Raw genomic sequence first — 23,161 nt, 5'->3', positions numbered from 1 at the left:
ACAACGTGCTGGAAGTGAATCAGCTCAATGTTTCTGCTGCATCCATTCATCGAGTGTTTGTCCATTGGCAGTTTGATATCAGATCATCCTTTCTGCGAATCACCCAATAAAGTGCTGCAGTAGACTGACAGGATTCAAAGTGACTGATATAAAGTTGAACCATGATCAAATCTTGCAGGTCCAGGAAGGGCCCACCCCTCTGGTGCCACACTCAAACACAGACCCACTGCTGCCTGCCATTTTCTTTACCCTCTGGCTCCCTTCTCTGCGGCAGTGAATAATTCATGCTGGCTACACTCCTTCAGATGCCGCACGCCATGTAGCACCTTTCCCAAGTGCCCGTTCTACACTCTTGTGAATGTTGGCATTACAACAACTTTGATCCTCTTGTGGCGGAGCCACTAAGGGACTCCGATCAGTTGTATATAATTCCCTTTAATAATATGTTAGCTACAGCCTAAGTCCGTATCTTTGTTTTCACTGTTTACATGTACAGAGCGCGATCACTTTAGTAGCGCGGGTAAACGTGATGACGTCACTCCGTTCATCACGTGATCCCCCACCGGCGGGAAAAACGTGATGACATCATGACGTCAGCCACGGGACCGCCCAAGCAGTCCTCGTGGAGCCTCCGAACTGACTAGACCTATATTCGATGTTGTCCTGTAGTTATCTGTTAAACTCTGTTAATTTTCATTAAACCTCATTTATTTGATCGCCTGAGTGGACCTCAGTCTTTTGGATAGGAACTCGACATTCCTACATTGGTGACCCCGACTTTTGCGAACAGTTTTCGCAGAAGTTACTGAACATGGAATCGAACACCATTGCTTTGAAGCTACCACAGTTCTGGGAGCAACAGCCAGCCGCGTGGTTCATCCAGGCTGAAGCCCAGTTCGCCATCAGGAAAATCGCTGCGGATCAGACCCATTACTATTACGTGGCCTCCGCCCTCGACAGCGCCACAGCCTCGCGGATCGTCAGCCTGCTTGGTAATCCACCAGAAGATCGCAAGTATGAAACGATTAAGGCGCGGTTGTTACAGGCCTTCGGGCTCACGAAGTCAGAGCGCGCCCGCCGGCTGCTCAATATGCCCGGCCTCGGGGACTCCAAGCCGTCCGAACTCATGAGCCAAATGCTCACACTCCTGGGCTCCGAACCGGAATACTTCCTCTTCAGGGAGCTATTCCTCAGCCAATTACCGGAGCAAGTTCAGGATGCCCTAGCTGGGTCAGAAGTCACCGACTGCGCAGAGCTGGCTGCCGAAGCGGACAAGATTTTCGCGGTGACACAGCAGCACTGCGCGGCCACGAGGCGCCCATCCCCCACAGACGCCGCTCCAGCCCCTCAACCTGCGGGGTTGTGCTTCTACCACGCCCGTTTTGGCGTGAAGATAAGATGCTGCCGCCCTCCCTGCAGCTTTTCGCTCAAAAAAAAAACCCAGCAGCCACCCTGTCGAAAGAGGACCGGTTATAACGAGCGCCCCGCGGCTGCGATGGCAATCGGTAATTCGGGAAAACTCCTCTTCATCAACGACTCCCTATCTGGTCGACGTTTCCTCTGCAACACCGGGACGCAGTGTAGCATCCTACCCGCGTCAAATCTTGATCTACAAGCCGGGGGGCACAGCCCCTCCCTCCAGGCGACTAATGGCGGGGCTATTCGGACCTTCGGAAGCCGGCGGGTCCAGGTGTGTTTCAGCGGCCAGCGGTTTTACTGGGATTTCATCACGGCCAAAGTCTCTCAAGCCATCCTCGGGGCGGATTTTTTGTGCGCCAACGGCCTCCTGGTGGATGTACGGCACCGCCGGTTGATCAATGCAGCCACTTTTCACTCCATCCCGTGCTACTGCGGTAACACCGTGTCGCGCACTGTCTCCTGTGCGTTCCCACCTCCGGATGACTTCACTCGCCTCCTCGGAGATTTCCCAGACCTGACCAGACCCATTTTCTCTTCCACGGCCACGAAACATGGTGTCGAACATCACATCACCACTACTGGCTCCCCGGTCTACACACGGGCCCGGCGCCTCGAACCTGGCAAGCTCGCGGCTGCGAAAGCGGAGTTCGACACGATGGAGCGGCTAGGGATTATTTGCCGGTCGAATAGTCCCTGGTCTTCGCCTCTCCACATTGTTCCGAAACCTGGCGGCGGATGGCGGCCCTGCGGCGACTACCGACGCCTGAACGACGCCACTACTCCTGATCGGTACCCGATCCCTCATATTCAGGATTTCTCTGCCCATTTGGCGGGAAATACCATTTTTTCAAAAGCCGACCTTGTCCGTGGCTACCACCAGGTCCCCGTACACCCGCAAGACGTCCCGAAAACTGCAGTCATCACCCCATTCGGCCTGTTTGAATTTCTGCGGATGCCGTTTGGATTGAAGAACGCTGCACAGGCTTTCCAGCGCTTGATGGACTCCGTGCTTCGGGACCTCAAGTTTCTATTCGTCTACCTCGACGACATCCTCATCGTCAGCCCTAATAAAGAGGAGCACATCTGCCATTTGCGCACCCTCTTTAGACGCCTCAGTCAACACGGCTTGATCATCAACCCGGCCAAGTGCCAGTTCGGCCTGCAGCAGATTGATTTCTTAGACCATCGCATCACATCGGACGGCGCAATTCCCCTGCAAACGAAGGTGGAGGCAGTTACTTCGTTCCCGTGCCCGCAGTCCGTCAAGACCCTGCAGGAGTTCCTCGGGATGGTAAATTTTTATCACCGGTTCGCCCCTAATGCAGCTCTGCTCATGCAGCCCCTGTACGAGGCCCTCAAGGGCAAGTCCGGCAAGGATCCGATTAGCTGGACGGTCGACATGGACCGGGCGTTCGTCGACACAAAAGGCGCCTTAGCCAACGCAACCATGCTGGCGCACCCGCTGCCAGGTGCCACCATCGCACTTACCACCGACGTGTCAGACTACGCCATCGGCGCAGTGCAGGAACAGTGGGTGCATGGGACGTGGCAACCGCTGGCGTTTTTCAGCCGTCAACTACGGCGAAACGAATGGAAGTACAGCACGTTCGACCGGGAGTTGCTGGCCCTTTTTCTGACCATCCGCCATTTCCGGTTCTTGCTAGAGGGACATCCGTTCACGGCTTTTGTGGACCATAAGCCACTAATGTTCGCTATGGCCAAAACCGCCGAACCGTGGTCAGCTCGGCAGCAACGTCAGTTGACGTTTATCTCAGAATTCACCACTGACATTCAGCATGTGCCCGGTAAGGACAACCTGGTGGCAGATTGCCTCTCCCGTGCGACCGTTCATGCAGTCCAGCTCGGCATCGACTATGCCCTCATGGCTGCGGATCAAGCCTCAGATCCGGAAGTCCAATCTTACAGAACCAACCCCTCTAGCCTCCAAGAGGCCAACGTCAAATTCCACGCTGCGGGCACTACGCTAGTCTGCGACGTCTCCGTAGGGGATCCTTGCACTATCGTGCCGGTCGCCTGGCGCCGAAAAGTTTTTGACGCCATACACGGGTTGTCGCACCCTGGCATGAAGGCCTCGCAACGGCTGATGTCGTCCAAATTCGTGTGGCGGGGCATGCACATGGATGTTCGCGACTGGGACAACACCTGCGTGGTCTGCCAAAAGGCCAAGGTGCAGCGTCACATCAAGGCTCCATTGGCCACTTACGCTGTTCCGGAACGTAGGTTTGATCATGTGCATGTGGACCTGGTGGGGCCACTTCCGCCTTCGCGCGGGTTTACTCATCTTCTTATAATGGTGGACCGCACCACTCGATGACCAGAGGCGGTTCCTCTGTCTTCCACCACTTCCGCAGACGTCGCCATGGCATTCATCTCCTCTTGTGTCGCCCGTTTCGGGGTGCTGGTGGACATCTCTTCCGATCGTGGGCCGCAGTTTTCTTCTGAGCTCTGGAACGCTGTGGCTCAGGGGCTCGGCGTCAAGCTACATCGCACCACTGCCTACCATCCACAGGCAAACGGCCTGTGCGAACGATTCCACAGGTCGCTCAAAGCCGCACTGCGAGCCAGCCTTCAAGGCGCAGGCTGGTTGGACAGGCTTCCATGGGTCCTTTTGGGTCTTCGTATGGCGCCTAAGGAAGATCTTCAATCGTCCTCGGCGGAGCTCGTATATGGCCAGCCGCTACGTGTACCAGGAGATTTCCTTCCAACTCCAACAGAGCCATGGTCTGCATCCCAGCAGCTCATCAGCCATCAGGAGGCGGCCAGAAGTTTTGCTCCAGTGCCTACGTCACGTCACGGCTTGCAGAGCTCCCACGTCCCAGCTGAGCTGAAGAACGCCGACTATGTGTTTATCCGCCACGACGCGCATCGGGATCCGCTCAAACCCCCTTACACTGGTCCTTTCCGCGTGATAGAGCCGGAGACAAAACTTTTTCGGTCAATATCGGTGGCAAACCAGACCACATTTCGGTTGACCGGTTGAAACCGGCTCACTTGGACCTTGACCGCCCAGTTGAGATCGCACAACCGCCGAAACGTGGCCGACCGCCCACAGTCGCCATGCCAGATCAAACGCAACCGCCCACCAGCTCGCCCGCCGTCCATCAGCTTCCATCTCAAGGCTACAGAAGTCGATCTGACAGGCTTGTCAGGCCTCCTTGTCGTTTTACTTTTGCTATTAAAGACAATTCCGGGGGGGCGCATGTGGCGGAGCCAATAAGGGACCAATTCTGGGGGGGCGCATGTGGCGGAGCCACTAAGGGACTCCGATCAGTTGTATATAATTCCCTTTAATAATATGTTAGCTACAGCCTAAGTCTGTATCTTTGTTTTCACTGTTTACATGTACAGAGCGCGATCACTTTAGTAGCGCGGGTAAACGCGATGACGTCACGCCGTTCATCACGTGATCCCCCACCGGCGGGAAAAACGTGATGACGTCATGACATCAGCCACGGGACTGCCCAAGCAGTCCTCGTGGAGCCTCCGAACTGACTCGACCTATATTCGATGTTCTCCTGTAGTTATCTGTTAAACTCTGTTAGTTTTCATTAAACCTCGTTTATTTGATCGCCTGAGTGGACCTCAGTCTTTTGGATAGGAACTAGACATTCCTACACTCTCCTTTTTTTTCTTCCCTTTCACCGTCATGTGCTGAGGCTAGTTGTAGGCCCCCCGCCCCGGTCCCCCCGCCACTGTCCCATCGCTGCCCCAAGGCGAAACCAGCACAGACTGGGGTCGTATCTCCAGGGATGTCTGGTTTTGTATAGAAATGAGGTTTAGAGAGGGGTAAGAACAGCAAGGAGGGAGAATGAAGGGCGCATCCCAAAAAATATTAAACAGAGCAGATACAAATAAAGCATTAAAGAGAGAATTGTTTACGGTGAGGTGGGGCTCCTGGGAGGATAAACAGAAAATGCCGTGGATATATAACAAACTAGCTGGGGGTGCCCAGCGTTGCCAGGGCTTTTTTGGGCCACACAGGAGACTACTGGAGAAGGTTAAGGGGTATGGAATTTAGGGGAGGGTAGCAAATTGGATTAAAAACTGGTTAGAAGTGAGGAAAGGGAGAGTGAAAGTGTGTCAGGGTGAATGGAAGTGGGTAGATGTGACAAACAGGGTTCTGTTCTGGGATCGCTTCTGTTCACTGTGTACAATAATGATTTGGATATTGGACTACAGGGAGTAATGTCCCTCTCCGCCTCTCGACCACTCTTTCCTCCTTTATACGCTCCTTAAAACTTAACTTCTTTGACCAAGCTTTTGGTCATCTGCCCACATATCTCCTTATGTGGCTCATAGAAACATCGAAGATAGGAGCAGGAGTAGGCCATTTGGCCCCTCGAGCCTGCTCCGCCATTCAGTGAGATCATGGCTGATCATCCAAATTCAGTACCACATGTCCCTGCCTTCTCTCCATATCCCTTGATCCCTTTAGCCTTAAGAAATATATCTAACTCCTTCTTGAATATATTTAATGAATTGGCCTCTACTGCCTTCTGTGGTAGAGAATTCCACAGGGTCACCACTCTCTGGGTGAAGAAATTCCTCCTCATCTCTGTCCTAAATGGCTTACCCCTTATCCTTAGACTGTGACCCCTGGTTCTGGACTCCCCGGCCATCGGGAACATCCTTCCTGCATCTAATCTGTCTAGTCCTGTTAGAATTGTATAAGTTTCAATGAGATCCCCTCTCATTCTTCTAAACTCCAGCAAGTATAAGCCCAATCGACCCAATCTCTCCTCATACGTCATTCCTGCCATTCCAGGTATCAGCCTGGTGAATCTTCGCTGAACTCCCTCCATGGCAAGAACATCCTTCCTCAGATAAGGCGACCAAAACTGCACACAATACTGAAGGTGTGGTCTCACCAAGGCCCTGTACAACTGCAGCAAGACATCCTTGTTCCTGTACTCGAACCCTCTCGCTACGAAGGCCAACATACCATTTGCCTTCTTAACCGCCTGCTGCACCTGCATGCTTACCTTCAGCGACTGGTGCACAAGGACACCCAGGTTTCGTTGCACTTCCCCTTCTCCCAATCTATTACCATTCAGATAATAATCTGCTTTCCTGTTTTTGACACCAAAGTGGATAACCTCGCATTTATCCACGTTATATTGCATCTGCCATGCTTCTGCCCAATCACCCAACCTGCCCAACTCATACTGGAGTTTCTCGGCATCCTCCTCACAGCACACACGCCCACCCAGCTTTGTGTCATGCAAACTTGGAGATATTACATCTAGTTCCCTGGTCTAGATCATCATTAATATATGTGTGAATAGCTGGGGTCCTTGGACCGATCCCTGCGGTACCCCACTAGTCACTGCCTGCCACTCAGAAAAAGACCCGTTTATTCCAACTCTTTGCTTCCTGTCTGCCAACCAGTTCTCTATCCAAGTCAGTACCTTGCCCCCAATCCCATGTGTCTTAACTTTACACGCTAATCTCTTATACGGGACCTTATCGAAAGCTTCTGAAAGTCCAAATACACCACATCCACTAGTTCTCCCTTATCTATTTTACCAGTTACATCCTCAAAAAATTCCAGTGGATTAGTCAAGCACGATTTACCTTTTGTAAATCCATGTTGACTTTGTCTGATCCTGTCACTGTTTTCCAAGTGCTCTGCTGTTACATCTTTTATAATGGACTCTAGCATTTTCCCCACTACCGATGTCAGGCTTACCGGTCTGTAATTCCCCGTTTTCTCTCTACCACCTTTTTTGAATAGTGGGGTAACATTAGCTACCCTCCAATCCATGGGAACTGTTCCAGAATCTATAGAATTTTGGAAGATGACCAGCAATGCATCTACTATTTCTAGGGCAACTTCCTTAAGTACCCTAGGATGTAGATTATCAGGCCCTGGGGATTTATCGGCCTTCAATCCCGTCAATTTCCCTAACACCATTTCCCTACAAATACTGATTTCTTTCAGTTCCTCCCTCTCATTAGACCCTATGTTCCCCGGCATCTCTGGGAGGTTATTTGTGTCCTCCTTTATGAAGACAGAACCAAAATATGTATTTAATTGGTCTGCCATTTCTTTGTTCCCCATTATAAATTCCCCTGATTCTGACTGCAAGGGACCTACGCTTGACTTCACCAATCTTTTTCTCTTCACATATCTATTAAAAATTTTACAGTCAGTTTTTATGTTCCCTGCAAGCTTACTCTCATACTCTATTTTTCCCCTCTTAATTAATCCCTTTGTCCTCCTTTGTTGAATCCTAAACTGCTCCCAATCCTCAGGATTACTGCTTTTTCTGGCCAATTTATAGGTCCTCTCCTTGGATCTTATGCTATCCCTAATTTCTCTTGTTAGCCACGGTTGAGTCACCTTTTTTGTTTTATTTTTATGCCAAACTGGGATGAACAAATTCTGTAGTTCATGCATGCGATCTTTGAATGTTTGCCATTGCCTATCCACCGTCAACCCTTTGAGTGACATTCCCCAATCAATCCTACCCAACTCGCGCCTCATACCATCGTAGTTTCCTTTATTTATGCAAGTGCAGCAGGCGGTTAGGAAAGCAAATGATATGTTGACTCGGTGTCAAATTAAAGGTGCTATATAAATACAAATTGATGTAATTGTTTTGAGCCAGCCGTTACTGTGCAACAAGCTCCAAGAACCAGGAGGGGAGAGCGGGGAGGGGAGAGTGAGGGAGGGGAGTGGAGAGTGAGGGAGGGGGAGGGGAGAGCGAGGGCGGGGGGGAGAGCGAGGGTGGGGGAGGGGAAAGGGAGAGCGAGGGCGGGGGAGGGGAAAGGGAGAGCGAGGGCGGGGGAGGGGAGGGCGGGGGAGGGGAAAGGGAGAGCGAGGGCGGGGGAGAGGAAAGGGAGAGCGAGGGCGGGGAGGGGAAAGGGAGAGCGAGGGCAGGGGAGGGAGAGCGGGGGAGGGAGAGCGAGGGCGGGGGAGGGAGCGAGGGCGGGGGAGCGAGGGCGGGGGAGGGAGCGAAGGCGAGGGAGGGAGAGCGAGGGCGAGGGAGGAAACCAGATTTGGGAAGAACTTTTATTCCAGTAACTAATGGTAACTCACTGAAATTGCATTAATAAGTAATAGTAAAGTGGTAACACTCAGATTCCCCTCATAACCAACAGGAATAAAATAACTCACTGATAGTCGATATGTAACTGGTAGTAATAGGTGTAACCTGTAACTAGTAGTAATCCTATAACCCGCTGATTTTCACCCTGAAACCCCCTACATTGCACAAGGTGCGGTCAGGTTCCCCAGTTGATGCCACTTTTAACAGGCCCGATCTCCACGGACTCCAGTGCTGTGTGAAGCTAACAATTCTGAGCTGGGAGCCTCAGTCAGAGCCGATCAAAACTTGGACTTCACACGTCAAAACCGGCCGGTACAGACCGACCTGAACCAACCCGAGAGATCGCACGAAGGGCAGTGGGTTCAGAGATTGGGGCACTTCTCACAGGGCACATCGTCCGAAACTCAGCTCAGCACCAACATTTCTAAACCACTCCCTGAGCTTGGACTGAAAGGAGAGTTTACACAGAATTATGGAAATTACAGCACGGGAGAAGAACATTCGGCCCCCGGTGCTGGTGCTCTCTCCTGTTAACCCATTCCCCAATCCCCAAAGATCATTTTATATTCCTCCTTTTCAAATATATCCCATTCCCTTTGAAATGAAGTTTTAGTCTCTCTATCGCCACATGTGGTGAAGGATCACACAGTCTAATAGCCCTCAGTTCAAGAACCTTTCTCCTCCCTCAGTGTCACTCCCACTCGCCCCTTTACTGACTGCTCCTCCCTCAGTGCCGCTCCCACTCGCCCCTTTACTGACTGCTCCTCCCTCAGTGTCGCTCCCACTCGCCCCTTTACTGACTGCTCCTCCCTCAGTGCCTCTCCCACTCGCCCCTTTACTGACTGCTCCTCCCTCAGTGTCGCTCCCACTCACCCCTTTACTGACTGCTCCTCCCTCAGTGCCGCTCCCACTCGCCCCTTTACTGACTGCTCCTCCCTCAGTGTCACTCCCACTCGCCCCTTTACTGACTGCTCCTCCCTCACTGTCACTCCCACTCGCCGCTTTACTGACTGCTCCTCCCTCAGTGTTGCTCCCACTCGCCCCTTTACTGACTGCTCCTCCCTCAGTGCCGCTCCCACTCGCCCCTTTACTGACTGCTCCTCCCTCAGTGTCACTCCCACTCGCCCCTTTACTGACTGCTCCTCCCTCAGTGTCTCTCCCACTCGCCCCTTTACTGACTGCTCCTCTCTGTGTCGCTCCCACTCACCCCTTTACTGACTGCTCCTCCCTCAGTGTCACTCCCACTCGCCCCTTTACTGACTGCTCCTCCCTCAGTGCCGCTCCCACTCGCCCCTTTACTGACTGCTCCTCCCTCAGTGCCTCTCCCACTCGCCCCTTTACTGACTGCTCCTCCCTCAGTGTCACTCCCACTCGCCCCTTTACTGACTGCTCCTCCCTCAGTGTCTCTCCCACTCGCCTCCTTATTGACTGCTCCTCCCTCAGTGTCGCTCCCACTCGCCCCTTTACTGACTGCTCCTCCCTCAGTGTCACTCCCACTCGCCCCTTTACTGACTGCTCCTCCTTCAGTGCCTCTCCCACTCGCCCCTTTACTGACTGCTCCTCCCTCAGTGCCTCTCCCACTCGCCCCTTTACTGACTGCTCCTCTCTGTGTCGCTCCCACTCACCCCTTTACTGACTGCTCCTCTCTCAGTGTCACTCCCACTCGCCCCTTTACTGACTGCTCCTCCCTCAGTGTCTCTCCCACTCGCCCCTTTACTGACTGCTCCTCCCTCAGTGCCACTCCCACTCGCCCCTTTACTGACTGCTCCTCTCTGTGTTGCTCCCACTCACCCCTTTACTGACTGCTCCTCTCTCAGTGTCACTCCCACTCGCCCCTTTACTGACTGCTCCTCCCTCGGTGTCGCTCCCACTCGCCCCTTTACTGACTGCTCCCCCCTCAGTGTCGCTCTCACTCGCCCCTTTACTGACTGCTCCTCCCTCAGTGTCTCTCCCACTCGCCCCTTTACTGACTGCTCCTCCCCCAGTGTCTCTCCCACTCGCCCCTTTACTGACTGCTCCTCCCTCTGTGTCACTCCCACTCGCCCCTTTACTGACTGCTCCTCCCTCAGTGTCTCTCCCACTCGCCCCTTTACTGACTGCTCCTCCCTCAGTGCCTCTCCCACTCGCCCCTTTACTGACTGCTCCTCTCTCAGTGTCTCTCCCACTCGCCCCTTTACAGACTGCTCCTCTCTGCGTCGCTCCCACTCGCCCCTTTACTGACTGCTCCTCCCTCAGTGTCACTCCCAGTCGCCCCTTTACTGACTGCTCCTCCCTCAGTGTCACTCCCACTCTCCCCTTTACTGACTGCTCCTCCCTCAGTGCCGCTCCCACTCGCCCCTTTACTGACTGCTCCTCCATCAGTGCCGCTCCCACTCACCCCTTTACTGACTGCTCCTCTCTCAGTGTCACTCCCACTCGCCCCTTTACTGACTGCTCCTCCCTCAGTGTCACTCCCACTCTCCCCTTTACTGACTGCTCCTCCCTCAGTGCCGCTCCCACTCGCCCCTTTACTGACTGCTCCTCTCTGTGTCACTCCCACTCGCCCCTTTACTGACTGCTCCTCCCTCAGTGTCGCTCCCACTCGCCCCTTTACTGACTGCTCCTCTCTCAGTGTCACTCCCACTCGCCCCTTTACTGACTGCTCCTCCCTCAGTGCCGCTCCCACTCGCCCCTTTACTGACTGCTCCTCCCTCAGTGCCGCTCCCACTCGCCCCTTTACTGACTGCTCCTCTCTGTGTCGCTCCCACTCACCCCTTTACTGACTGCTCCTCTCTCAGTGTCACTCCCAGTCGCCCCTTTACTGACTGCTCCTCCCTCAGTGCCGCTCCCACTCGCCCCTTTACTGACTGCTCCTCCCTCAGTGTCACTCCCACTCGCCCCTTTACTGACTGCTCCTCCCTCAGTGCCTCTCCCACTCGCCCCTTTACTGACTGCTCCTCCCTCAGTGCCGCTCCCACTCGCCCCTTTACTGACTGCTCCTCCCTCAGTGTCGCTCCCACTCGCCCCTTTACTGACTGCTCCTCCCTCAGTGTCTCTCCCACTTGCCTCCTTATTGACTGCTCCTCCCTGAGTGTCACTCCCACTCGCCCCTTTACTGACTGCTCCTCCCTCAGTGTCGCTCCCACTCGCCCCTTTACTGACTGCTCCTCCCTCAGTGCCGCTCCCACTCGCCCCTTTACTGACTGCTTCTCCCTCAGTGTCGCTCCCACTCGCCCCTTTACTGACTGCTCCTCCCTCAGTGCCGCTCCCACTCGCCCCTTTACTGACTGCTCCTCCCTCAGTGTCACTCCCACTCGCCCCTTTACTGACTGCTCCTCCCTCAGTGCCTCTCCCACTCGCCCCTTTACTGACTGCTCCTCCCTCAGTGCCGCTCCCACTCGCCCCTTTACTGACTGCTCCTCCCTCAGTGTCACTCCCACTCGCCCCTTTACTGACTGCTCCTCCTTCAGTGTCGCTCCCACTCGCCCCTTTACTGACTGCTCCTCCCTCAGTGCCGCTCCCACTCGCCCCTTTACTGACTGCTCCTCCCTCAGTGTCACTCCCACTCGCCCCTTTACTGACTGCTCCTCCCTCAGTGCCTCTCCCACTCGCCCCTTTACTGACTGCTCCTCCCTCAGTGCCGCTCCCACTCGCCCCTTTACTGACTGCTCCTCCCTCAGTGCCTCTCCCACTCGCCCCTTTACTGACTGCTCCTCCCTCAGTGTCACTCCCACTCGCCCCTTTACTGACTGCTCCTCCCTCAGTGTCTCTCCCACTCGCCTCCTTATTGACTGCTCCTCCCTCAGTGTCGCTCCCACTCGCCCCTTTACTGACTGCTCCTCCCTCAGTGCCTCTCCCACTCGCCCCTTTACTGACTGCTCCTCCCCCAGTGCCGCTCCCACTCGCCCCTTTACTGACTGCTCCTCCCTCAGTGTCACTCCCACTCGCCCCTTTACTGACTGCTCCTCCCTCAGTGCCGCTCCCACTCGCCCCTTTACTGACTGCTCCTCCCTCAGTGTCACTCCCACTCGCCCCTTTACTGACTGCTCCTCCCTCAGTGTCACTCCCACTCGCCCCTTTACTGACTGCTCCTCCCTCAGTGCCGCTCCCACTCGCCCCTTTACTGACTGCTCCTCCCTCAGTGTCGCTCCCACTCGCCCCTTTACTGACTGCTCCTCCCTCAGTGCCGCTCCCACTCGCCCCTTTACTGACTGCTCCTCCCTCAGTGCCGCTCCCACTCGCCCCTTTACTGACTGCTCCTCCCTCAGTGCCGCTCCCACTCGCCCCTTTACTGACTGCTCCTCCCTCAGTGCCGCTCCCACTCACCCCTTTACTGACTGCTCCTCTCTCATTGTCACTCCCACTCGCCCCTTTACTGACTGCTCCTCCCTCAGTGTCACTCCCACTCGCCCCTTTACTGACTGCTCCTCCCTCAGTGCCGCTCCCACTCGCCCCTTTACTGACTGCTCCTCTCTCAGTGTCGCTCCCACTCGCAGCTTTACTGACTGCTCCTCTCTCAGTGCCACTCCCACTCGCCCCTTTACTGACTGCTCCTCCCTCAGTGTCGCTCCCACTCGCCCCTTTACTGACTGCTCCTCCCTCAGTGCCGCTCCCACTCGCCCCTTTACTGACTGCTCCTCCCTCAGTGTCACTCCCACTCTCCCCTTTACTGACTGCTCCTCCCTCAGTGCCTCTCCCACTCGCCCCTTTACTGACTGCTCCTCCCCCAGTGTCACTGCCACTCGCCCCTTTACGGACTGCTCCTCCCTCAGTGCCGCTCCCACTCGCCCCTTTACTGACTGCTCCTCCCTCAGTGTCACTCCCACTCGCCCCTTTACTGACTGCTCCTCCCTCAGTGTCTCTCCCACTGGCCTCCTTATTGACTGCTCCTCCCTCAGTGTCACTCCCACTCGCCCCTTTACTGACTGCTCCTCCCTCAGTGTCACTCCCACTCGCCCCTTTACTGACTGCTCCTCCCTCAGTGTCACTCCCACTCGCCCCTTTACTGACTGCTCCTCCCTCAGTGCCGCTCCCACTCGCCCCTTTACTGACTGCTCCTCCCTCACTGTCGCTCCCACTCGCCCCTTTACTGACTGCTCCTCCCTCAGTGTCGCTCCCACTCGCCCCTTTACTGACTGCTCCTCCCTCGGGGCCGCACCCACTCGCCCCTTTACTGACTGCTCCTCCCTCAGTGCCACTCCCACTCGCCCCTTTACTGACTGCTCCTCCCTCAGTGCCGCTCCCACTCGCCCCTTTACTGACTGCTCCTCCCTCGGGGCCGCACCCACTCGCCCCTTTACTGACTGCTCCTCCCTCAGTGCCGCTCCCACTCGCCCCTTTACTGACTGCTCCTCTCTCAGTGTCTCTCCCACTCGCCCCTTTACTGACTGCTCCTCCCTCAGTGTCACTCCCACTCGCCCCTTTACTGACTGCTCCTCCCTCGGGGCCGCTCCAACACGCCCCTTTACTAACTGCTCCTCCCTCAGTGTCTCTCCCACTCGCCCCTTTACTGACTGCTCCTCCCTCAGTGTCTCTCCCACTCACCCCTTTACTGACTGCTCCTCCCTCAGTGCTGCTCCCACTTGCCCCTTTACTGACTGCTCCTCCCTCAGTGCCTCTCCCACTCGCCCCTTTACTGACTGCTCCTCTCTGTGTCGCTCCCACTCGCCCCTTTACTGACTGCTCCTCCCTCTGTGTCACTCCCACTCGCCCCTTTACTGACTGCTCCTCCCTCAGTGTCACTCCCACTCGCCCCTTTACTGACTGCTCCTCCCTCAGTGCCACTCCCACTCGCCCCTTTACTGACTGCTCCTCCCTCAGTGCCGCTCCCACTCGCCCCTTTACTGACTGCTCCTCCCTCAGTGTCACTCCCACTCGCCCCTTTACTGACTGCTCCTCCCTCAGTGTCACTCCCACTCGCCCCTTTACTGACTGCTCCTCCCTCAGTGTCACTCCCACTCACTACCTTGGAGCTGCTCCCGGCTCTGTGGGTATTGCTGGTCCTCATGCCCTCCCCCAACTCATTTACCCCCCTTGCTTGAGCCCTAATCCTTAAACCACAAGTCCCGTTCTCTCCAACTACCTCCCATCTAATTCTCCCATCTCTCCCCCCTTGGCCCCCATTCCCCCCGTGCCCCCATTCCCCATTCCCCCCGAGCCCCCATTCCCCAGTCTCCCCCCCCGAGACCCCATTCCCTCCCCCCCGAGCCCCCATTCCCCAGTCTCCCCCCCCCCCGAGCCCCCAGTCCCCCCCGAGCCCCCAGTCCCCCCCCGAGCCCCCAGTCTCCCCCCCGAGCCCCCATTTCCCAGTCTCCCCCCTGAGCCCCCATTCCTCAGTCTCCCCCCCCCGAGCCCCCATTCCTCAGTCTCCCCTCCCGAGCCCTCATTCCCCCCCCGAGCCGCCATTCCCCAATCTCCCCCCCCCGAGCCCCCATTCCCCCCTGAGCCCCCATTACCCCCCCCGAGCCCCCATTCCCCTGTCTCCCCCCCCCCCTCGAGTGCCCATTCCCCCCCCCCGAGCCCCCATTCCACAGTCTCCCCCGCCGAGCCCCCATTCCCCCCCGAGACCCCATTCCCCAGTCTCTTACCCCTAGCCCCCATTCCCCAGTCTCTTACCCCTAGCCCCCATTCCCCAGTCTCTTCCCCCGAGACCCCATTCCCCAGTCTCTTCCCCCTAGCCCCCATTCCCCAGTCTCTTCCCCCTAGCCCCCATTCCCCAGTCTCTTCCCCCTAGCCCCCATTCCCCTCTCTTCCCCCGAGCCCCCATTCCCCAGTCTCTTCCCCCTAGCCCCCATTCCCCAGTCTCTTCCCCCTAGCCCCCATTCCCCAGTCTCTTCCCCCTAGCCCCCATTCCCCTCTCTTCCCCCGAGCCCCCATTCCCCTCTGTTCCCCCTAGCCCCCATTCCCCTCTCTTCCCCCGAGCCCCCATTCCCCTCTGTTCCCCCTAGCCCCCATTCCCCTCTCTTCCCCCTAGCCCCCATTCCCCTCTCTTCCCCCGAGCCCCCATTCCCCTCTCTTTTCCCGAGCCCCCATTCCCCTCTCTTCCCCCGAGCCCCCATTCCCCTCTGTTCCCCCGAGCCCCCATTCCCCTCTCTTCCCCCGAGCCCCCATTCCCCTCTCTTCCCCCGAGCCCCCATTCCCCTCTCTTCCCCGAGCCCCCATTCGCCCCAGCCAACATTTCAGAGCCCTGCCATTTTCAGACCCACCCCCCGATTCCAGAACACCCCCCCCGATTCCAGAACACACACCCCGATTCCAGAACACACCCCCCGATTCCAGAACACACCCCCGATTCCAGAACACACCCCCCGATTCCAGAACACACCCCCGATTCCAGAACACCCCCCCCGATTCCAGAACACACCCCCGATTCCAGAACACACCCCCGATTCCAGAACACACCCCCGATTCCAGAACACCCCCCCCGATTCCAGAACACACCCCCGATTCCAGAACACCCCCCCGATTCCAGAACACACCCCCGATTCCAGAACCCTCACGAGTTCAGGGACTTCCCGAGTGAGTACCCGAGTATCCCGATTGCCAACTCTCCAGCCCCTGCCGACTGCGCTCCACGGTCAGGTGACATCACCGAGCCGGAGGCGTTAAAGCAGCCGGCGAGAGCGCGGGTGTTGGTGGGGTGGACTGCGGCGGGAAATGCAAATAGCTGAGCTCCCGGGTTGCTGGAGGCAGAGCTCGGGAGAGGTACCCTTGATTCCGGGAGGATTGGGAACCCTAATGAGGCAATAGAGAGGGTACAGCACAGATTCACCACCGTGCTGCGGGCATGAGGAAAGACTTTAAAAAACAGGGCTGTTTTCATTCGAACAGGAGATTATAGGTGATTTGATAGATGTGTTTAAAATTATGAAAGGCTGGGACAGAGATGTTCCTAGTGATTGAGGGGGCTAGATGAAGGGACATAGATATGAGGGGGCTAGATGAAGGGACATAGATATAAGATTAAGTGTAAGAGATTTAGGACAGAGAGAAGAAACCTTTTTACACAGGGTGGTGAGGCTGTGGAATGTACTCCTGGAGTTCGAGATTGAAGCAGAGACCACGTCAGTATTTAAGAATAGGATAGACAGATGGTTGAAAGAAAGGGAAATAGATGGAGGAACAGGACTGACACACAGGACGAGGACTCCAGCACAAACTGGTTGGGCCAAGCAGCATGTTTCCATCTAGTAATTTCTATGTATCTTCATTAATGTGTAGTTTCTCCAGTAATGTGTGATATCCTATAGACCCTCACCCACCAGAACCAGACCCTCACCCACCAGAGCCAGACCCTCACCCACCAGAGCCAGACCCTCACCCACCAGAACCAGACCCTCACCCACCAGAGCCAGACCCTCACCCACCAGAACCAGACCCTCACCCACCAGAACCAGACCCTCACCCACCAGAACCAGACCCTCACCCACCAGAACCAGACCCTCACCCACCAGAGCCAGACCCTCACCCACCAGAGCCAGACCCTCACCCACCAGAACCAGACCCTCACCCACCAGAACCAGACCCTCACCCACCAGAACCAGACCCTCACCCACCAGAACCAGACCCTCACCCACCAGAGCCAGACCCTCACCCACCAGAACCAGACCCTCACCCACCAGAACCAGACCCTCACCCACCAGAACCAGACCCTCACCCACCAGAGCCAGACCCTCACCCACCAGAGCCAGACCCTCACCCACCAGAACCAGACCCTCACCCACCAGAACCAGACCCTCACCCACCAGAGCCAGACCCTCACCCACCAGAGCCAGACCCTCACCCACCAGAGCCAGACCCTCACCCACCAGAGCCAGACCCTCACCCACCAGAACCAGACCCTCACCCACCAGTGTCGGACCCTCACCCACCAGAACCAGACCCTCACCCACCAGAGCCAGACCCTCACCCACCAGAACCAGACCCTCACCCACCAGTGTCGGACCCTCACCCACCAGAGCCAGACCCTCACCCACCAGAACCAGACCCTCACCCACCAGAACCAGACCCTCACCCACAAGAACCAGACCCTCACCCACCAGAGCCAGACCCTCACCCACCAGTGTCGGACCCTCACCCACCAGAACCAGACCCTCACCCACCAGAGCCAGACCCTCACCCACCAGAGCCAGACCCTCACCCACCAGAACCAGACCCTCACCCACCAGAACCAGACCCTCACCCACCAGAGCCAGACCCTCACCCACCAGAACCAGACCCTCACCCACCAGAACCAGACCCTCACCCACCAGAACCAGACCCTCACCCACCAGTGTCGGACCCTCACCCACCAGAGCCAGACCCTCACCCACCAGAGCCAGACCCTCACCCGCAGGTGTCGGACCCTCACCCGCAGGTGTCGGACCCTCACCCGCAGGTGTCGGACCCTCACCCACCAGAGCCAGACCCTCACCCACCAGAGCCAGACCCTCACCCACCAGAGCCAGACCCTCACCCACAGGTGTCGGACCCTCACCCACCAGAGCCGGACCCTCACCCACCAGAGCCAGACCCTCACCCACCAGAGTCAGACCCTCACCCACCAGAGTCAGACCCTCACCCACCAGAACCCGACCCTCACCCACCAGAACCAGACCCTCACCCACCAGAGCCAGACCCTCACCCACCAGAACCAGACCCTCACCCACCAGAGCCAGACCCTCACCCACCAGAACCAGACCCTCACCCACCAGAGTCCGACCCTCACCCACCAGTGTCGGACCCTCACCCACCAGAACCAGACCCTCACCCACCAGTGTCGGACCCTCACCCACCAGAGCCAGACCCTCACCCACCAGAACCAGACCCTCACCCACCAGTGTTGGACCCTCACCCACCAGAACCAGACCCACACCCACCAGTGTCGGACCCTCACCCGCCAGACCCTCACCCACCGGTGTCAGACCTTCACCCACCTGGAGCAATCTTCCCCCTTTTAAAGTACCAGCAGGTCATTGGGACCATTGGAGGACCAATCGGAGGAGACTCCATTTGCGGCCCCAGTGGGAAGGGTGGTGTCGGAGGTGTGGTAGGCGGTGTGGAGTTTGCCTCCTATACTGTGCCTCAATGGCCAGGGCCCTACCTGACACACTGTTGTACTTTTAACGGCTTCATCTTGAAGAATGAGGCCACACCAGACTGTGTTGGGTTTTGTCCTGTCTGTAATATCTGGCTTCTCTCTTCCTCCCGCAGGTCCCTGCCACGCTTGCTGAGGCAGCCGGTCGTGCGGAGTCCCAGGATGAGTCTTCACGGAACCGTTGCAGTGACTGACAGGAGCCTGTATCCTTCAGAGCAGATGGGCGAAGCCCCTCACCAACGGGAAGAAGGCAATCTCCTGCCCTGTCTCCGCAATGCGGTGCCCCCGCTCAGGCAGCGGAGCCTGGGTGAGTAGTTCTGTTTTATAGAAAAAAAGGAAGACTTGTATTTTTATAGCGTCTTTCACGACCTCAGGATGTTCCAAAGCGCTTTACAGCCAATGAAGTACTTTGTGAAGTGTAGCCACTGTTGTAATGTAGGAAACGAGGCAGCCAATTTGCACACAGCAAGCTCCCACAAACAGCAATGTGATAATGACCAGATCATCTGTTTCAGTGATGTTGATTGAGGGATAAATATTGGCCCCAGGACACTGGGAACAACACCCCTGCTCTTCTTCGAAATAATGCCATGGGATCTTTTACGTCCACCTGAGAGAGCAGACGGGGCCTCGGTTAATGGCTCATCGGAAAGACGGCACCTCTGACAGTGCAGCACTCCCTCAGTACTGCCTGAAGTGTCAGCCTGGATTATGGGCTCAAGTCTCTGGAGTGGGGCTTGAACCCACGACCTTCTGACTCCGAGGCGAGAGAGAGTGCTGCCCACGGAGCCATAGCTGACACCAAGCGTCTCGTCCTCAGTTTCCCCCGTCCTCTCCCGAAGGTGCTGACTTGCCAGATGTCACTGGTGTCAGCACCTGGCTCAAGTGGCCATTATTGAGGGACATCACTGCGAAGCCTGACCCTGACCTGACCCAACGGCCATCTGCTCGCAGTTTCCGGCAAGGAGGGCTCGCTGCTTGGGGATCAGGAGCGGGATCCCTGGCTGATTCTCTCCTTCGCTCAGAGACACCCAGCCTGATTCTCGTGTCCCAGCCGCCTGCTTCAGCTGGGATTGACTAACTCGACACGTCTAAGACCCCCCCACCGCTGCAGTCTGCACGGTTCAGTACCACACCAGACAGTGCAGAGAAGGCTGGAAGGGTTGCCAATCCGAGATAATGAAAAGGCAAACAAAAACCTGAGATAAACAGTGGAGAAACAGTGTGTACCATCTACAAGATGCACTGCAGCAACTCGCCAAGGCTTCTTCGGCAGCACCTCCCAAACCCGCGACCTCTACCACCTAGAAGGACAAGGGCAGCAGGCGCATGGGAACACCATCACCTGCAACTTCCCGTCTAAGTCACACACCATCCTGACTTAGAAGTATATCGCCGATCCTTCATCATCGCTGGGTCAAAATCCTGGAACTCCCTCCCCAACAGCACTGTGGGAGTACCTTCACCACACGGACTGCAGCGGTTCAAGAATGCGGCTCACCACCACCTTCTCAAGGGCAACTAGGGATGGGCAATAAATGCTGGCCTTACCAACGATGCCCACATCCCGTGAATGAATAAAAAATAATCAGCAGCTGTGAAGAGAAAAGACAACGTTGTGTTTTGTGGGTCTTCTCTCTATCACACTCAATGTTCACCTGCCTTTCCTCTTTACACACACCAACACACCTGTGTGTTTCCAGCATTTGCTGTTTATGTTTCAGTTTGCCAGCATTCACAGTCTGTTAATGAATAGGCAGCTTGCGAGGGGACAGTGTCAGAAGAACAGCGTCCCTGTCTGGGAGAACAGCTTCAGGACCAAGGAAGCATGAGCCAGGCTGCACTCCCAGAATGGGATTTCGGCAGACAACAGTGCCAGGCTCAGAGAGGGGCAGCAACACTATCGCCCCATTCTCCGAACTGTACTCTGGGGGCAGTGCCAGGCTCAGAGAGGGGCTGTAACACTATCGCCCCATTCTCCGAACCGTACTCTGGGGACAGTGCCAGGCTCAGAGAGGGGCAGTAACACTATCGCCCCATTCTCCGAACTGTACTCTGGGGGCAGTGCCAGGCTCAGAGAGGGGCAGTAACACTATCGCCCCATTCTCCGAACCGTACTCTGGGGGCAGTGCCAGGTTCAGAGAGGGGCAGTAACACTATCGCCCCATTCTCCGAACCGTACTCTGGGGGCAGTGCCAGGCTCAGAGAGGGGCTGTAACACTATCGCCCCATTCTCCGAACCGTACTCTGGGGGCAGTGCCAGGCTCAGAGAGGGGCAGTAACACTATCGCCCCATTCTCCGAACCGTACTCTGGGGGCAGTGCCAGGCTCAGAGAGGGGCAGTAACACTATCGCCCCATTCTCCGAACCGTACTCTGGGGGCAGTGCCAGGCTCAGAGAGGGGCAGTAACACTATCGCCCCATTCTCCGAACCGTACTCTGGGGGCAGTGCCAGGCTCAGAGAGGGGCAGTAACACTATCGCCCCATTCTCCGAACCGTACTCTGGGGACAGTGCCAGGCTCAGAGAGGGGCAGTAACACTATCGCCCCATTCTCCGAACCGTACTCTGGGGACAGTGCCAGGCTCAGAGAGGGGCAGTAACACTATCGCCCCATTCCCCGAACCGTACTCTGGGGGCAGTGCCAGGTTCAGAGAGGGGCTGTAACACTATCACCCCATTCTCCGAACCGTACTCTGGGGACAGTGCCAGGCTCAGAGAGGGGCAGTAACACTATCGCCCCATTCTCCGAACCGTACTCTGGGGACAGTGCCAGGTTCAGAGAGGGGCAGTAACACTATCACCCCATTCCCCGAACTGTACTCTTGGGGGCAGTGCCAGGCTCAGAGAAGGGCAGTAACACTGAGTTGTGCTTCCTGCCTGGTGAGACACATTTGTCCTGATTTGACCAGGGCATTACAGGAAACAACACCATCTAGTGGGCAGAGAAACTCACCATCCTTTGACTCGTACAATGCGATCTGCCACACTGGAACTTTACCTAAAAGTATTTCCCAGTACGTTGGTGTCATGAAAGAACTTTGCAAGTAGAGCTGCTGTTAGTCACAAAGTTTGTGGATAGATGTTTTCTCACATCTCTTGTGTTAATTATACCTTACAGTCGTTGCATTCCAACTATTATTTATATCGCTCGTGTTCCTGCTCCATTTATCACTCCCGCTTCCAATGTCACTCTCACCCTCCCCCCTCTCTCCCGCTCCCCCTCTCTCCCCCCGCTCCCCCTCTCTCCCCCGCTCCCCCCCTCTCTCCCGCTCCCCCTCTCTCCCCCCGCTCCCCCTCTCTCCCCCGCTCCCCCCCTCTCTCCCGCTCCCCCTCTCTCCCCCCGCTCCCCCTCTCTCCCCCCGCTCCCCCTCTCTCCCCCGCTCCCCCCTCTCCTCCCCCCGCTCCCCCTCTCTCCCCCGCTCCCCCTCTCTCCCCCGCTCCCCCTCTCTCCCCCCGCTCCCCCCTCTCTCCCCTCTCTCCCTCGCTCCCCCTCTCTCCCCCGCTCCCCCTCTCTCCCCTCGCTCCCCCTCTCTCCCCCCTCTCCCCCCGCTCCCCCTCTCTCCCTCTCTCCCCCGCTCCCCCTCTCTCCCCCGCTCCCCCTCTCTCCCCCCGCTCCCCCCCTCTCTCCCCCCGCTCCCCCTCTCTCCCCCGCTCCCCCCGCTCCCCCTCTCTCCCCCTGCTCCCCCTTCTCCCCCCGCTCCCCCTGCTCTCCCCCCTTGCTCCCCCCGCTCCCCCTCTCTCCCCCCGCTCCCCCCCCGCTCCCCCCTCTCTCCCCCCGCTCCCCCTCTCTCCCCCTGCTCCCCCCGCTCCCCCTCTCTCCCCCTGCTCCCCCTTCTTCCCCCCCGCTCCCCCTGCTCTCCCCCTCGCTCACCCCTGCTCCCCCTCTCTCCCCCCGCTCCCTCTCTCCCCCAGCTCCCCCCTCTCTCCCCCCCGCTCCCCCTCTCTCCCCCGCTCCCCCTCTCTCCCCCCTCTCCCCCTGCTCCCCCTCTCTCCCCCCGCTCCCCCTCTCTCCCCTGCTCCCCCGCTCCTCCTGCTCCCCCGCTCCCCCTCTCTCCCCCCCGCTCCCCCTCTCTCCCCCCGCTCCCCCTCTCCCCCCGCTCCCCCTCTCTCTCCCCTCTCTCCCCCCGCTCCCCACCTCTCTCCCCCCGCTCCCCCTCTCTCCCCCGCTCCCCCTCTCTCCCCCGCTCCCCCTCTCTCCCCCCGCTCCCCCTCTCTCCCCCCCGCTCCCCCTCTCTCCCCCCGCCTCCCCCCGCTCCCCCTCTCTCCCCCCCTCTCCCCCCGCTCCCCCCTCTCTCCCCCCGCTCCCCTCTCTCCCCTCTCTCCCCCGCTCCCCTCTCTCCCCCGCTCCCCCTCTCTCCCCCCCTGCTCCCCCTCTCTCCCCCCTGCTCCCCCTCTCTCCCCCTGCTCCCCCTCTCTCCCCCTGCTCCCCCTCTCTCCCCCGCTCCCCCTCTCTCCCCCGCTCCCCTCTCTCCCCCCGCTCCCCCTCTCTCCCCCCGCTCCCCCCTCTCTCCCCCCGCTCTCCCCCTCGCTCCCCCTCTCTCCCCCTGCTCCCCCTCTCTCCCCCTGCTCCCCCCTCTCTCCCCCTGCTCCCCCTCTCTCCCCCTGCTCCCCCT

General features: G+C 57.5%; 1 protein-coding gene across 1 annotated transcript in view; it reads left to right on the top strand.

Moving 5' to 3' along the window:
- Window positions 1-23,161, top strand: part of LOC147105420 (BTB/POZ domain-containing protein KCTD20-like) — a 177,595-nt gene that overhangs the window by 129,292 nt on the left and 25,142 nt on the right. Inside the window, exon 2 of the mRNA XM_086011727.1 lies at window positions 18,663-18,857. Coding sequence (XP_085867853.1) covers window positions 18,663-18,857 — 195 coding nt within the window. The remainder of the gene's footprint in view (window positions 1-18,662; window positions 18,858-23,161) is intronic.

Source organism: Somniosus microcephalus, chromosome 18 (assembly GCF_052327205.1).
Source record: "Somniosus microcephalus isolate GS21.2 chromosome 18, FLI_Smic_1.0, whole genome shotgun sequence".
Taxonomy (NCBI): Eukaryota; Metazoa; Chordata; class Chondrichthyes; order Squaliformes; family Somniosidae; genus Somniosus; species Somniosus microcephalus.
This window is presented reverse-complemented; position numbering and strand designations above follow the sequence as displayed.